Source organism: Triticum dicoccoides, chromosome 4A (assembly GCF_002162155.2).
Source record: "Triticum dicoccoides isolate Atlit2015 ecotype Zavitan chromosome 4A, WEW_v2.0, whole genome shotgun sequence".
In the NCBI taxonomy this organism is placed as follows: Eukaryota; Viridiplantae; Streptophyta; class Magnoliopsida; order Poales; family Poaceae; genus Triticum; species Triticum dicoccoides.
Window position 1 is genome coordinate 660,673,176 of NC_041386.1, and position 16,070 is coordinate 660,689,245.

Sequence of the window (16,070 nt, forward strand, 5' to 3'; positions counted from 1 at the left end):
CCACCAGTGCCCTCCTTACCCCGTCCCCACTCCCGGCTGATCCCCAAGGCTGCACCCTCCCGCTTTCATTAGATCTGGTCCGGACAGGACCGAGTTCCCCCGATGGCCTTGATAGAGTTGTGCGAGGATGAGGAGACCATCACCTGCTCTAGCTGCGCAAGGCCACGCAGAGAGGCCGACCTCATCCTCCATCAAGGTTGCATGGCTCCCTCTCCTCTGCTTGATTCCCCCTTTTGAATTTTCTGTGGTAGCAAGTAGTGTACTTGATCTACCTTCAGTTAGAGAAAAATATGACAATGTAATTTTGATCCAGGTCTTGACTCCAATCTTCGGACAGAACAATGTAATATATATATGCAGCTTGCAGTCTTTGTCACCCTATGACAAATCTGGGTCCTATGCATACTAAATGTGCATCTTGGCCTGGCTCTTGGCACACGCACAATCCATCAGATGAACATAGCACTCTTGGAGTACTCCTGTATTTCCTAGAGCAATATTACTTACATTTAGTTTCATGCCATCATGGAAATTCAGACGGGCGTTTCGCAGAGTGTTCAGAATAATACTTTGCAAGGGACAGCAGCATGGTGTCAAGCAGCAGCAGCAGCAGGTTCTGCAGCTTCGACGACCCTGGTGAGTCCACGGTCGTGCTCAACTCCCGCTAGGAGGGCGCGAAGGAGTTTCCCCTTGAACCCCATGACCTGATTCTCAGGTTCGTAATTTAGCCGATTTTTGGCTGTTGATCACTCCTTTGTTTCTTTGTACATGTTCTGATTAATGGTGCTTTGGAACAGTTCAACATGTAGTTTTTGATGGGATTTAGTAATTTTGGGCTGTTGAGCAAGATCGTGGAAGCTAAGGCTGTTGATTCATGTGCAATTAGTATCCTTTTTTTCTTTCTTAGATTTTTTGCGTTTTTTCTTAGATGTTTTTCTTTCTTAGATGACATATGTTTTAACCTCAGATGGCAATAAACAAGAAATTATAGCCGTTTGTTTTAGTGAAGAAGACCGTCTTGTACTATCTCCTTAGTGCTCCTCTTTTTTCATAATTTCATATTTCCTTTGCATCATAACAACTGAATGGTATATTTTTTTGCTCTAAATTCTAACCACAGAAAATATTGAGTTGCATCTTCTATGTTATATTCTTTCTTTTAGTTTTATTCAAACGCTATCTGAAAAATATGCTAATATTCCACAAAATTGAATAGTTCTTTTGGGTAGTTATTCATGAAACAAGCTATTCTGTGGTAGCACACATGCACTTTATGCACTATGCATTTCCTATATGATTTCTTCATATGTGACACATGTGGTTAATAAGTTTGGAATGTGATTATCATTTCTTATTTACTTAGTTTTTTTCTTATGGCAATCAGATCGGATTGAAGGTGTATCTGCATTTTACTTGTGCAACATGAAGATTTCAGAAGTTGAAGCGAATGGAAAGATAGAAGAGGGTTTGAAAAATAGGGAGAACATCCAACAACGGGTAAGAATTATTTGTATATTGATATTCAGAAATTACATCTTTGTTTGATTGAGCATTTTTAGCTGGAGCTGCAGTGCAACCATGGTACTAGATGCTGGTTTGCCTCTTCTCTTCTAACTTAATAAGATCTGATGTGTTTGTGCTTAAATGATTCTTGATGATGAGCTGATATGATTAGTAGATATCTGAAACTAATGGATCATATATCAGGCGTCAAATCTGAATTTTCACGCGTGTGCACTAATGAATTTTCACGCATGTGCACTAATGAATTTTCACGCATGTGCACTAATCCTCTATTGGATATGGTTTAGCTCATAATGTAGGCCATGAAGATAGGCTTCCTTTTTATGCTTATAAGCAACTAATTAATAAATGAATCTAGGCACGGTTCTACCATTTTTGCACAGTTCTGCAAACTGTCAAAATTATGTTCATTTTTGTGATTTCAGTTTGTATCTGGGTGCTTCTGGCTGTTTCTGGAGTTCAGGTTCAAGTCAACCATGGGGTGACTGATCCTTTATTTCCGCGAGGTTATTTGTGTCAGATGTTACTGTTGCTTTAATCTTTGAGATACTGTGCAAGTTGTTGAATTTCTTGATTTTGTTTTCTGCTCCTGAGTTTGAATTTCCCAGAAATGCGCCCCCGTGGTTGTTGCCAAACCGTGCTGTTGCTCGATCCATTGACGAGGTTACGGGTTAAATAGTCATGGATTTTATCATTGTAGTTCGAAGCCCTGTAGCTTCACATGCCTCCCTTTTTCTGTTTGCAGTATACAGTTGAGGAGAATTTATAAGCGAGTGGATCATATGTACTCTTTTTATGATGCATCTCTGACCATGCAGTTTCTGGGCCTCACAGAGAAGGTCAAGAAGGATGAGCTTGTCAAGTCTGCAATCGAGGTGCGGACAGGTTGCTCATTCAGTTCAGCAATTGTGTGGATATTTTTTTTTGGAATCATATGCAAACACCTCAGTGTTTAACGTAGTGGTGGTTCAGGATTTTTCTGTCAGACTCTGTTGGTGGACGCGAGAGACATCTGGATAGAAAGTTCGACTCTTCCTTACTAGAGCCATATGACCAAAAAGATGAGGCTCTTTCCAAGCATACAAGCATAAGGTCAAGTTTATTTCTTAATATAATTTGGCCAGTCTGATGTCTATTTTCTGAAAACTATATCGCCGTTGTAGATTACCTGATGAAAATTGCATTCTCTGTTGGGGACTGATTCAGATATATTAATATTGGGAGAGTGTCTCATATACTGCTCGAGGTCGGGAGGGTGCAGAGGCTGCTAGAGGAAGCGTTGGAGGCCGAGCTCAGCAGCAATGATGAGCTGCTACTGGTGTTGGACCGGGTACGTCTACGAAGGAACGGGAGTGGGGTGGCTGGTTGTATCCGCCAGATTTTTGTGGATGTGCTTAGCCAAGTTTTGAGAGCATATTCAGTATACCTTGGTTGCCCATATGATTGGTCATCTCTCAAACAATGGCACGGCCGCCACCTGAAAAGTGGCTATCCCTAGCTAGCCGAGGGATAACCTCATAACCAAAAATGCCCCCTTGTTGTGTATGGTGAAATTTTGTCCCATACTATACACTATAGAGCTAGAGAAAAGCAACCTAATAAGCTGGGATTGTCGAGAAAATGTGGTTGTCAAATAGCTGAACTGAATTGCTCGAAAAAGAGGCAACTACTCTTGTAGCTTTCCAAAATCTGGAAAACTAAAACAATTAAACAAGTACTGCTAATCCATTGTTTTTCTAATTCAAGCAGTAAGAGTAGGCCTTTAGGTACTCACCTGGACGTTTGACGTCATCTGCACTACATTGCACTGTCCTTTTTGCATGATTTACATTTTGTTCCTACTTAATAAAATCAGCAACTCAGTTGATCTTGTTTCATGCGCTTGTAGTGAGTTATTCCTTCGAATATAATCACTTGTTTCAGTACTAAGCTATCACAGAACAGATAGTTGGTGATGGCTTCCAAAATATTTTAGAGCACATATGGACAGAATACCTGATATCTCTCTACTTTTAGAAAAACAGTTGCATTACCGAAAAAGGCTTTCGCCCCGCTTTATATTATATAAAGCAACCGCCCACATCAAGCATCCCCCAAGGTTCCACACATGTCCAAACACACACACACACGCACGGAGGTTCCAAGCAGTTGCATTACGGAAACTTTTAATATCTCTCTACATTTGAGTTGTTCTTCCCTTTCTACAAATGATGCATGATCCTTGGGTTTAGATTGAGATGCTAGATGGGAAACTGGTGTTATTATCATCTGCTCAGGTTTTTTTGGGGGTATCATATGGTGTTATTTTAACATGTAGATTGATGTTGTTTGTGGTTACATCAAGGTATGTACCTGATACTCCCTCCGTCCCAAAATAAGTTTCTTAACTTTGTACCAAATTTAGTACAAAGTTGTACTAAGGTCGAGCCACTTATTTTAGGACGGAGGGAGTGTGTGGTTGTTTTTCTATTTCTGCAGATCCTATATTGTTGTGTGGTTATGTCTCCAAGTGCGTCGATCCCTGTCTACTGAAGTAAACTTATTTGTTTTCTGTGTGGATTTCTATAGGCTTACTGAAGTACAACTTTTTTTGGAAAATTAATTTCTGCTTGTTCGAACATGTTTGATGTACTTACACATCAAGAAGAGTGCATGAGACCTTTTACAAAGCCATTTGTATCCAGTATCCTATAGTAAAAATTCTACTGCATGCTGGTGGAGTTAAGAATTGGTGTTATCTTTTGGAAGTGGCAGCAGATATTCATTAAAAAATATTTGGGTTTGGCCCTCGGCTTTTCTACTATTTATTTACTGATGAAGATATCAGATATTCTTATTTTTAAATACATAGAGCAGGGAATGACAAAGAGATCCCAGTGGCTGAGAGATGTTTGGCAAAAAAAGAGTAAGAGAGAGACAAGATGGGATTCTTCACTCAACGGTGTTGTTTCTGCTTCTATTCGTTTTTACTGGTAAAGGAGAGAGTGAGGGAGGGAGCTCATCAATTGTCGTGAAGCCTTAACTACTGATTGCTACTGACGAAAAAGATATTTATTATGCTTTGCACAAAAGTTGAAGCTACTGATCCACCTGTTTGATCTCAAAAATGCCCGGACATATGAGGGAGAAATGAGCTTCGATTTTGAAGATGACCTTAATCATTTATTTAATTTATCTATATGCATTGTAGCCCGTAGCATGGTGTAAGACCAATTTAACATGTAACTCTTGTAACTTTTTTAAGAGCACGTGGCAACGCACGGGCACTCTACTAGTTTCGTCTAGTAGCATAACATTTTACTGCATAAATGTGATGGGAAAAAAAAGGAGCCAATCAAGGAGAAACAACAGCTTAATAAGCTAGTAGTAACTTTTGTTAAGACAAGACAACACTCCATCAGCTGAATCATGCAAGGCGTGTCCATATTTTTCCAAGTTGAGCTTTTACCATAAACTTCCTGTAGAAAGCTTTGTTCATACTCAGGGAATCACAACCACATGAAAATGCTTTATTCAAGCATGAATTCAACAATATTGTATCACACGGACTCCACATGTCGCCATATGTAAAATATGAAAAACATGCATGTCATAGATAATACATTATCCAACAGAGAGAGTAAAGTGTGCTGGCATATCATAAAGGAGAGAAGTATGGAGCTGAATACTCTTAAACATGATAATCGGCTGGCCGGATGAGGATAGGCAACTCCCCCGTTCCTGGTTCTTAGGCTTGTTTAATCAAAGCTGGGCCTTCCAGACAAATAAAATCTGACATCTTTCCAAAAGAGTAAACTAGGGTGATTGGGGTGTGTGCTGGCTGCTCTCTCCATGGCAGTCTGTATGGCTCTAAAAATGCCATCGTCGGCATTTGTACTACATTTGACCGTATTGAGGCAGGGGAGGTTCTTGATTCCAAAGTCCAGAGAGCCAGCTACTATGCGGAAAGAAAGCACGAGTTTTTCTAGCTTGGGCATGGATCCTGCTGCAAACATCAGATCTACCAGGTGAGGATTTGCCTCGTAAATAAAAATCCTCAAGAATTGGAACCCAACTTCACCACTGATTCTGAATTTTTTGTTTGACATTGTTTCTTCCTCCAGATGCAGAATGAGCAGAGTGGGTAAGGCCCCAAGGATGCAGAGATCATCCTGCTTGACTTCATCCACTAGAAGGTGTATCTCCTGGAGGTTTCTGAGGGAGCTCACCCATTTCGGAACCTGTGGGGTGCCTAAAGAGAAGTTAATAAGTTTATCGAGGGTAAGTGGGCACAAAGGTCCTTGTAAGAGGCTGCTCCAATCCCAAATAGTTAGAGAGCGAAGGTCCTGGGTGCCTAGTTTACACAGGGAAGAGATGATAGATTTGATGCACTCCCCTTCAACCATATTTGTATCCTTAGTGTCAGAATACTCTTCGAAACCAAAGAAAAGAACCAGATTCCTCAAATTCTTTAGTTGGCCAAGGCCGGACAGGAAGCCAAATGGTTGCCTAGAGAACCTGACCTCTTTCAATGTCTCCAATGCTTGCATCTCTTCAATTCCATCAGGAAATTTAACACCATAGTCAACAAGAAGATGGGTCAATTTTTTGAGATTAACAACAGATGCTGGTAATTCCTCTACACAAGTGTGTCTTAGGTCCAGCAACTCTAGGCAACTTAAACGCCCGATTTGTTTTGGGAGCTTCCTTATTTCTGTATTTTTGACGTTCAGGTACCTTAGCTGGGGCAACCTCACTATATTTTCAAGATGACGCTCTTCCAATGATTGGTAATGGCTCAAGTTGAGAACACGCAGATGTTTGAATTCCTCCAGAGAAGGGATTTCCACAAAACCTCCAAACACACTCAGTGATCGTACATGGGACAACACCAAACCTGCTGGCTGTATTGTTGAATTTCCTTGATTAACTCCTTGTAGAACGAGTCGACGAACGACTTTGCTTTGTGTCCCAATTGTCAGAATGGGAACACCTAGTAAAGTAACAAAGTTCTCTTCTATGGACTTGGATATGATGAAATCAAGAATTGTGTCATGAACTTGGCAACTCTCTAGCTCACCATATTCATTTGTCTTCCCCGGTTGAATCAAACCCCTATTAAGGAGCTCATTAAAACACCTTTCTCCTATCTCATGTGATGTATATCTGCCTTCTTTGTGAATGAATTCTTCACCTATCCACCTACTTATGATATCATTCTTCTCAATAAAAGAATCCTCCGGAAATATACTCACATATAAGAGACACGTCTTCAGATGTGGAGGCAGATCAAAATAACTAAGTGACAATATCTTCATCATTCCTTCAATGCTAGAATTTCTTTCAAGTGCACAGCCAATTGAATCTTTCACTTGGTTCCATAGGCCCTCTCTTCTTTCCGTGTTAGCCAACAAACCAGATATAGCGATGATCGCCAAAGGTAACCCATCACATTTTTTCAAGATTTGATCAGAAACTTCTTTAAGGTGTGGAGGGCAATTTTCTTTGGAGTTAAATAGTCTTCCGTGAAATAACTGTCTTGAATGAACAATATCAAGAGGCCTTATATTATAAATATGGCCACCGAATGATGCTTGACATGAATTAGCGACATCTTTCACACGAGTAGTGGTGATTATTATGCCACAACTGGCCATGGGGAATGCGTACTTAATAACATCCCATGTTTCCTTCTTCCATATATCGTCAACAACAATAAAGTAGCTGCACATGGATTTATGAGATATTAGCATGACGTTTATATAGCACAAGCACCAAAAGAAAAAGAAAAAGAAAAGGAGCACTTGTTTTCTCGTTAACAATATTCAAATGACAAATGAGAAAGCTGACACGGGTGTTAAAATGACATAAATTATTAACTCGACTGATACAATAATAGAAGCTAATTTGGTACATTAATTACACAGAGCATAGAGATAAAAGACCACGATATTGCTCATTTTTACTCTCAAGAGCGCAAGCTCTCATCTTGTTTTTAGCTACACTAAAAAATTAGAAGTTAATAAAAAAAATCACAAACATTGTGTACGCCATATCACGTGAACCTGCATAATTTTATCTAAAAATATGACCATTTATATCTTAAACAAAAACAATGAAAATTTTGGGGTCATAATGCAGGAATTTTTAAAAGAAAGTTTGTAGGTTCACATGTTCTATAACACACGGCATTCATGAGCTTGTTTTATAACATTTTGAGAACTCTAGGAACCTCAAAACGATATAAGCGTGTACACGATTAAGATGGGAAAGTTAATTTATATTACAGTTTTTTATTCTCAAAAAAGACAACATTTTTAGCATTGGCACATTATCCAAAATACAACATTGCCCTCTATATTTTAATATATTAACTGAACTTGAAATTTAAATATTATGAAAGCATTTTTTGGACTAATGCACAAATGAATTTCAAGTTTGTAATCTAAATATTCTAAAAGAGATTGGTAGTCAGAGTTTTGAAAGTTGGCTCTATCTATATGTAAAACCACTTCTAGAGACCAGAGAGAATATATGTTGAAAAGATGCATGGATGATGGATCAAGACGTGACGATCGAAAACTCGTATGTGTCATAGGGTGACTTGAAATGGAGCGGTCATGTTTTGGATATAATACAAAAGGCATATTAATACTCAACTGGGGCTCATGGAAATTATAATACAAATGACAGCTTATGGGAGATTATGTATCATCATGTCAGTGTCCCCATATCAGTGTTTTTTAGTATATATGTTCAGGAGATGCATGATCAGGACATGATGATCAAATAGTAGTGTCACTGACCCGAACCAAGAATCCATGTGCGTGCATGCAAATCCAAAGATCAGGAGATTAAAAATTGAGTGGCTATGTCATGGAAATCATACAATTAGGGAAGATTCTTAGGATTGGTTGTCGATATAATCACAAGGTCTCACCATTCTATTTTACTTGTTGTTTGAACATCAACAATACAAACATCTAACCATTACCTTTTCTTGCAGAATATTCAAAATTAAAATATAATTATATCAAGAAAACAATTCTAATGACTATTTTACGTTTATAATTTTCATGAGACACATCCAAATAACTTATTGTATACATTTGAGGGCGAGAAGCAAAAAAAGGAGTAGAGATAGTACCTGTTGTCTACAAGGAAGTTGGAGATATTGGCGAGGAGTTGTTGTACACTCCCTCCTTCTGTATCAGTATAAAGTTGCCCGGTAACTTCACCAAGAATAGTTCTTAGAATATTAATGATGTCTGGATTTCGTGACACTGACACGAAAGCCCGACACTTGAGTTTGCCTTTGAGCTCTTGATACACTTGGTTTGCAAGAGTTGTCTTGCCCATTCCTCCAGATCCAACGACAGAGACCATCTTCACTTGTTGATGTTGTGTCGATGCACATCCATCCTCTTCAGTCAAGAGTTTGATTAGCTCTGCCTTCGGTTCATCCATTCCAACGAGCATTGAGGCATGCTCAAAGATAGCAAGAGCTCTAGGGTCAACGGTCACATTGACGGTTTTGGAGAAGGCATCACGAGTTTTGTACCTTGCAGTCCTCTCACCCACCTCGATAATACGTTTCTTCAAATCTAGGATCTCGTTTGCAATCCGATGGCGAGTCTTCATCTTCCCCAACAAGTTCTTGATCTTCTCCATGAAGCTGCTTGGCTTTGTGTCATTGTCATCTACATGTTTCATGAAGTCATCGATGGAGTCCTCCATGCCGTAGGACAGCTCGCGCACCTCATTCATCCAAACTTTATCCTGTACATCAGGATCCTCCTCCTCTGACATCTTCAGGAGAAAGGCATGCATGGCAGTAAGCTCATTGGTCAGAAACTTGATCTCGCCGCGCACCCCCTTGAGACGCTTGTACTCGTCGCCCATCAGAGAAGCCAGCTTCCCCAGGACGGGTTTCAGGGTCCCCGTCGCCACACTCACCAGAGCACCCTCCATGGGCTGTGTGCTCGCCCTGTCAATTCTACGTGGAGGTCAGGTCGTCCACTGAACTGACAGCGAACAGCTAAATTTGCGTCGTCAATCTACGCTATGAAAAGAAGGATTAATCGGAGTAAGCCCAAGTATTACTGCACTGGAAAAGCTACAAACCGGCCCAGCCGGCAGCATACGAGAGAGATGGAAGCAGGGCAGGAGCAGATGGGGTCGTACCTATTGACGGGGATCCGGTGGTGGAACCTGGATTTTTTCTTCGCTAGCAGCAGCTTAGATCCAGCTCGCTTGTTTCGCAGTGTCAGTGAACGCAATCTAAACTACTAGTAAAGAATTAAAGGTGGTCTGCAATTTACATGTCAAGCTAGAATGGCAAATTTTAAATCCACATGTGGCATACGTACCTGTTACAGTAGCTTTTCGAATCGTTGCTCCCAGCTTGCAACTTGAAGACTAAATCGCCACCCCTCACGAATTTGCAGCTACAGCCTGCAGATCCACTTTTACTCACTTGCGACTGCTTGATTTGAGAAAGGATCTGAGTAAGGAGATCTGGATTTGGGGACTAGATTGGGAGGGGACTCGAGCAGTTGCTCAGGGGGTTAGGGGAGTAGCAGGGGACTAGTGGAGTGGAGACGGGGAGGAGCAGTTGAGAGGAGGAAGCAGGAAGAAGACCTGGAAGTGGCAGCAGTCACTCACATGGGCGGGCGACCTGGGGAACGGGGAACGGGGAACGGGGATGCGCTCGGCTCCTCCCTACATCCAACATCTAACCTGGGCCACAAATAACCACAGCCCGGAATTGTCCCCACAACGTAAATTTAAATATTGTTCAACCCATATCACAAAAATGCTCAACGTGTATTAAAAAATGGTTCCACATATATTACAAAAATGATAAATAAATATTAATAATCTGTTCCACCTGTATTTAAATATCATTCGGCGTATCTCACAAAAATGTTCAATTTGTATTTTCAAACTGTTCCACGTATATCAAAAAATGTCCAATGTATATTTGAAACACTACTCATCGTAAATCAAAAATCAGTAATGGTTTGGAAATGTCAAAAAAAGTCATGTTTTCAAAATTTGTCAGGTTTTTAAATTTTGCTCCAATTTCAAAATTTATTCAAGATTTTCAAACATGATTCAAATATTTTATGGAAAATCATTCACATTTTCTTTCCTAGAATTGCTGGAAATTTTTGAGATAAAAAACATATATATCGCTCTACATTGTAATTTAAAATTGATGAAAGGAATTCATGGATTTTGAAAAAGTTTATCAAATCTGAAAATAGTTCATCGAAATTGAAAAGGAATTCATGGATTTTGAAAAAAGTTCATATAATTTGAAATAAGATCATCAAATTTTGTTTAAATTTGAAAACATGGAAAAAGTTCGTCGATTATGAAATAAGGTTCATCCATTTGAGAAAACATTCATCGATTTTGAAAAAAAGTTCATATAAATTTAGAAAAGTACATCCATTACAGGAAAATCATCGGGTTTGAATTTTTTTTCGCAATTTTCTCAAAAAAGTTCATCAATTATTGAAAAAGTTCACAAATTTGAAAAAATTCATCGACTATGAAAAAAGGTCATGATTTTGAAAAAAAGTCCATCATATTTGGGAATTGTTCATCAAATTTGGAAAGAAATCATCTAAATTTCAAAAAGTGCATCAATTTAGAAAAAAAGGTACACAAATTTATAAAAACCACACATTACAAAAAATGATAAGAAAAAATAGAACTGGAGAACATATAAAAGACAAAAGCGAGGTACCACTGCAAATGCGGGGCGATGGCGTGGTGGTTAGGTCGTAGCCGTCGCAACAATAGAGTCACAAGTTCCGAACCCTGGTTACAACACCTTTTTTTACGTGACTAGAAACAGGACAAAGAAAACATAGAAATGGCCCGGCCCAGCTAGGTGTGTTGCAGGCGCCCGTTTGAAAATACACATTAGTACGCCATAACCACGCAACCAACTAACCTCCTGTGTTCACATGGAGGGTTGTTTTGCTTTTTCTTCGTCCTCTTCTTTCTTCCTTTTTTTTTCTCTGTTCAGTTTTTCTTTCTTTTTCAAATTCGTGAAAAACATTTCCGAAAGAAGTCTGTGAACATTTTTACTGAAAGTAGATGAACTTTTTTCTGATTTATGAACTTTTTCTTGAAAGTGGATGAACTTTTTTCAAAATCGATGAATTGTTTTCAAAGTCATGATTGTTTTTGCAAAATCTCTGAACTTTATTCAAATTGATGTACTGTTTTCAAATTCAATGAACTTTTTCAAAATATTATAAACTTTTTAAAAAAGTATGAACTTTTTTTATAATTCATGAACTTTTTAAAATCGGTGAACTTTTTGGAAATTCATGGAATTTTTTTAAAGTTTGATGATTTTTTTTAAATCCGTGAACTTTTTAGAATCCATGAGCATTCCATTTTGGAATTCTATTTTCTGAAATTTTGGATTTTTTTTGTTCGAAAGTCAACCATGAAACGATCGAGCAGAGAAAGCTCGGGAAGCGCGTATCATGCGTGAACTCGTCGGCTCGTTCTTGTGCCGGACCACATAGCTAGGCGCGCGGGCACTGGTTTCCTCAACTGGCGCATAAGGCGCCAGCGAAGAGCTCTTCAACACTCCGCCAGTGGGTACAGGTGTAGGGAAAACCTTATTTCACGCGTTCTGCGTCAAACAGTCGGTGAATCGCACAGGTGGGATGACCAAGCAAGCGATTTGGGCCGGCCCATCTATAGGGTACGTACATGTTTCAGGTTCCAGCTAGAGGATCCCCAGCCGGTTTTTACGGGTTTTGGGAACCTTCTAGAAGGTTCCACAACTGGTTTTCCTTTTTCCTTCATTTTTTTTGTTTTTCTCTTTTCTCTGGTCGTGTGGGCAATGAGAGGGGTAGCAATTGGTGGCTCGTGCACGTCCTCTGTTTTGCGTCACCAAGATCTGGATCTGGGGGTCTGAGCACATCGTGCTTGCTCTAGTGACCTCGTGGTGACACACGTGAGGTGCCGAGCTAAAGGTTTGTGTGTTTGCGCCGGTGACGACAACGCTCACTGGCGCCGCTATCTTCTTGAAGACGTGGTCGTGGATCTTCTGTCTGCGCCAAAGTTTCGGGTGAAGATCCTAGTCCAATGTGGCTAGGCAGCGACGATGCTTTGCAATGTGTTCTCTCTTGAGGGCGTCATCGAGGAGCTTAGGTGTCTTAGGTTGTAGCGTCGCGTTGTACTTAGATTGTCATGGGTTCTCTGTCATTAGCGTAGTCGCCTGCATTCTACGTGGTCCGAGTATCCTAAGATCTGCTTTGTAAGAGAGCTACATCACCATTTTGTATCGTTTGGCCGTGTACCATTTGGTTCGGTGCTTTATATGTAAAAGTGGGCGGGAGCCTGTTTCGAGAATGTGGATCCTTTGAGGGCTAAATTATTTTGGGAGGGAGTTGGAAGAAGGACCACCACGTGGTTTGTTGGAGGCCTTTGAGGGAAGCAAATGGTTGGTGGGCTTTGTCCATTGAATAGAATTTGAGGAATGTCTCTTTGATGCTTTGAAGAAGAAGAAAATAGAACCGTGGCCTTTGAATCAATTGACGGTCGGTTAAGACGCGTTTAAAGTTTGGTTGAACATAGATATGATATAAGTACTTCGGTACATGCAATCATTCTTTTACCCAAGTCACTTGGGGGCTCTTAAATTTATATGAGCCGTTTCATGATAAGTGTTTTTCTTCTTAGTCGTTGCAAATTTTTTATTATTATTTATCACTCCTTTTTTTGACCCAGGTTCACCGGACCAATATTTTGAGAGAAGAACAACCGTACTTCCAGGCGCACATATTTGATTCAACTTGAGAATTATTTTCAGAGAAACATATGTACCATATTGGCCTAGGTTTAAGTTCAGGTGGAGGAACTAGCAATCAGGAAAACCAACTTGTTAGAGTGTTCCTTGAGTTGATTGTGTGTTTCATCCATGCTTTACTGTTCATGATACACATGATCATCTCTATTCTGCAACAGTACATTTGAGCACTTGTCCTGAAAGCACGAAATTGATAGAATGCTTGCTATGTACATGCATGCATGTAGGCTAAAATTAACTAGCCTATTTTTCTCTCATCATATTAGAAAGAGGGAATCATTCGACCATTTGGAAATAAATACTCCCTCCGTCCCAAAATAAGTGTCTCAACTTTGTACTAACTCTAGTACAAAATTGTACTAAGCTTGAGACATTTATTTTGGGACGAAGGGAGTAGTAACTACACCCCTGTAGCAGACATTCATGTTCCAGCAAAAGAGCTAGGTTCCAAGAAATCATCACACTAGGCTGTGTTGAAGTTGAGCATTTCACCTTTTGTTTAGGTATCCCAGTTACACGTGCTTAACATAAACTAACTTACACCTGACAGAATTTAGATTAAACAATTTTAGAATAGTAAAACAAAATGACCAGCATGTGACCATGCTATGCTGGTTCAGATTTAGTTTCTGTAGCAAATGATGAAAGAATCACAGGTGCCACATATATTTAGTTAAACCTCTTAGAACAAAGATAAGCCTAATGATTCTAATTTGGTCCTGATGCTCGCACACCAAGACTATCACAACTAGATTAACCATGCCCTGAACTTAGTAGTTCCATGTTTCCACTTAGCATCATGGTTTCGACTATTGGAGCAGACACTACACACTAGTACACCATTATGGTCAGCAGGACAGATTCACATACATACTTCCAATACGATGGCCAGTAAAGGTCAAGGTTACTCACCCTATCAGGTTGGCCAGTAAAAGCAGCCGCCATGAAGTCGTCGATGCAGACTAGGAGACGCATGTGACCATGATATGCACAACTAATCGCCGCCCTGGTGAAGAAAATGGAGAAGGTGTGTAGAATGCCCTATTTCCAGCCAAAAGGAGGCGGAGAACACAAACCTGACACGCTCACCGATGAGACCGAGTCTGGCCAACCGTCATCGCTCGAAACTTGAGCCGGAGGACCAAGATGTAGATCCACACGTTGTCCGCTCCACAAGATTTGTGCGACCGCCACAAACCTGTAGAAGAAAATGCTAGAACCGACGAAACCAGATATAAGGATACACCATATTCCATACGAAAAAGCATCATTGGAATGTGGGTGAAGTGCGGAGACCTAATTCCACACCGATGATGACACCCTCATCTCGCTACCGCCGATGGGCAACCTACATAATGTCCCAAGAGAGGGGAACTATGGCTCCCACCTGTAGATTGGAGCCTTGCTACACACCCTCACCGGAGGAGGAAGAGGTCAGCTATCTATCGACGGAGGAGGATGATGGTAGGGGAGGAACCTGGATCACTATTTCTTCTCTAATCTATAGGCGGGGAGGATGTTTACTTTTTTTAATCCACCAAGCCGAGGTATAGCAATATACTACTATATTACTGGGCTGGATACATAGTTAACCAAACCGGTTGAACAAAATCCAAGCGAGACCGTCTCCAATAGCTATATGCACAGTCTTGTGTAGTCCACACCTCGACAGTTGAAGTGATGACTATACATGGATCTACTACGTGGCCAAGTGGATAATAAGTGGTGTGCTCGATCACTGAAACCATGCCCAAGAATATTTACTGCCATCAGCAAATCTTTTCTAGGAAAATTGCAAAGCTATTGAAGGAAAATCGTGAGTGGAGACGAACATAATTTATGGATGTGCTTTCTTTGTTGCCGCTAAGAAGAAAAAAAGTTAAGGAAGGGAGAGCATGGTCGATGAATTTTAGCTTCAGAAAGCATATGGAGGAAATGTTTGCGTTCATTAGTCTCTCGACGCGAGATCCTCTCACAACAATGTCTACCGGGTTAAAATGTACTATGCACTGAAGCGTCTATTCAATTTACGATCCGTTTCCATCGTTGTCTTCGTATAGTTGAGGTTTATTTTGACAAAACCTCTTTTGTATGTACCATAAAGTTGTAATTCCACGATAATGAACGTGCCATTGTAAGCATGTCAAAAGTTGTAGTTGTATCGACATCAAAAGGAGTACCAATATTGTGGCAACTTGATTATTCACTCGGTTGCAACTTTTAAGATGAATTTTTTCACCCTAACACACACTTAGAGCAACTCTAGCAGACCCTGCATCCCGCTGACCCGCATAACTCATTTACAGTTCGCGCAAAACAACTTTTGGGGGCCGGCGCGGGCTGGCACAGATGCAGACCCCGCATAATGGACCCGTAAAAAAGCATATTCGCGGAATATACTTTTTTACGGGTCGGCTTATGCTGCCCGCAAACCTTCGGCGGCGGCGGGCGGACGAACCCGTGCCTGCATGCGGCGATGCGCCCTTGCCTGGGCTGCGGGAGAGGCTCCCCGACCACTCCATCGCCTGGGGCAGCAACCGGCGGCCGGAAAAAAGCCAAATCCGTCGGCCGGCGATGAAGCGCCGCAGATCTGCAAATCCGGCGGTCCGCCGACGCAGGGAGGAAGGGAAGGGAGGCCTCGCGCGCGTGGAGGCCTTCCGGTGTGCTCCTGTCGGCTGCTCTCACCGAAATCTTGGGCGGCGGCCGGTGGCGGCGCGAGGGG

The 16,070-nt window shown here is 40.9% G+C and overlaps 2 protein-coding genes across 14 annotated transcripts in view; one reads left to right on the forward strand and one right to left on the reverse strand.

Annotated features, from left to right (window-relative positions):
* The window catches only part of LOC119287795, a 5,013-nt gene extending 1,152 nt beyond the window's left edge, over positions 1 to 3,861 (forward strand). Inside the window, exons 1-8 of one of the 11 annotated variants that reach the window (XR_005140955.1) lie at positions 9 to 196; positions 314 to 715; positions 1,385 to 1,497; positions 1,950 to 2,030; positions 2,133 to 2,187; positions 2,270 to 2,399; positions 2,497 to 2,616; positions 2,731 to 3,861. Coding sequence is in view for 1 of the 11 variants with exons in the window: in XM_037567409.1 (XP_037423306.1) it covers positions 1,423 to 1,497; positions 2,359 to 2,399; positions 2,497 to 2,616; positions 2,731 to 3,022 (528 nt within the window). In the remaining 10 variants the exon portion in view is untranslated. Of the gene's footprint in view, positions 1 to 8; positions 716 to 1,384; positions 1,498 to 1,949; positions 2,410 to 2,496; positions 2,617 to 2,730 lie in introns of those variants that run through there. The other 10 variants (XR_005140956.1, XR_005140958.1, XR_005140952.1 and 7 more) reach the window with 10 other exon arrangements.
* Positions 3,862 to 4,322: 461 nt separating this feature from the next.
* On the reverse strand, positions 4,323 to 10,161 carry LOC119287794 (disease resistance protein PIK6-NP-like). Of its 3 annotated transcripts, none has more exons than XM_037567406.1 (4): positions 9,873 to 10,161; positions 9,688 to 9,783; positions 8,651 to 9,560; positions 4,323 to 7,227 (listed from the first exon to the last, which is right to left on the reverse strand). In XM_037567406.1, exons 3-4 carry the CDS (start codon positions 9,472 to 9,474, stop codon positions 5,262 to 5,264), a joined length of 2,790 nt encoding a protein of 929 aa, XP_037423303.1. In that variant the 5' UTR covers positions 9,475 to 9,560; positions 9,688 to 9,783; positions 9,873 to 10,161; the 3' UTR covers positions 4,323 to 5,261. The 3 variants fall into 3 exon arrangements, with proteins under 3 accessions (XP_037423303.1, XP_037423305.1, XP_037423304.1); XM_037567408.1 differs by having other exon boundaries at positions 8,651 to 9,565; XM_037567407.1 differs by having other exon boundaries at positions 9,688 to 9,788.
* Between the last annotated feature and the right edge of the window lie 5,909 nt (positions 10,162 to 16,070).

Coding starts and splice junctions, on each gene's coding strand:
- LOC119287794 (XM_037567406.1), bottom strand. CDS start 9,474: ATGGAGGGTGCTCTGGTGAGTGTGGCGACGGGGACCCTGAAACCCGTC. Junction 7,228..8,650: donor AACTTCCTTGTAGACAACAG/GTACTATCTCTA, acceptor ATCCATGTGCAG/CTACTTTATTGTTGTTGACG.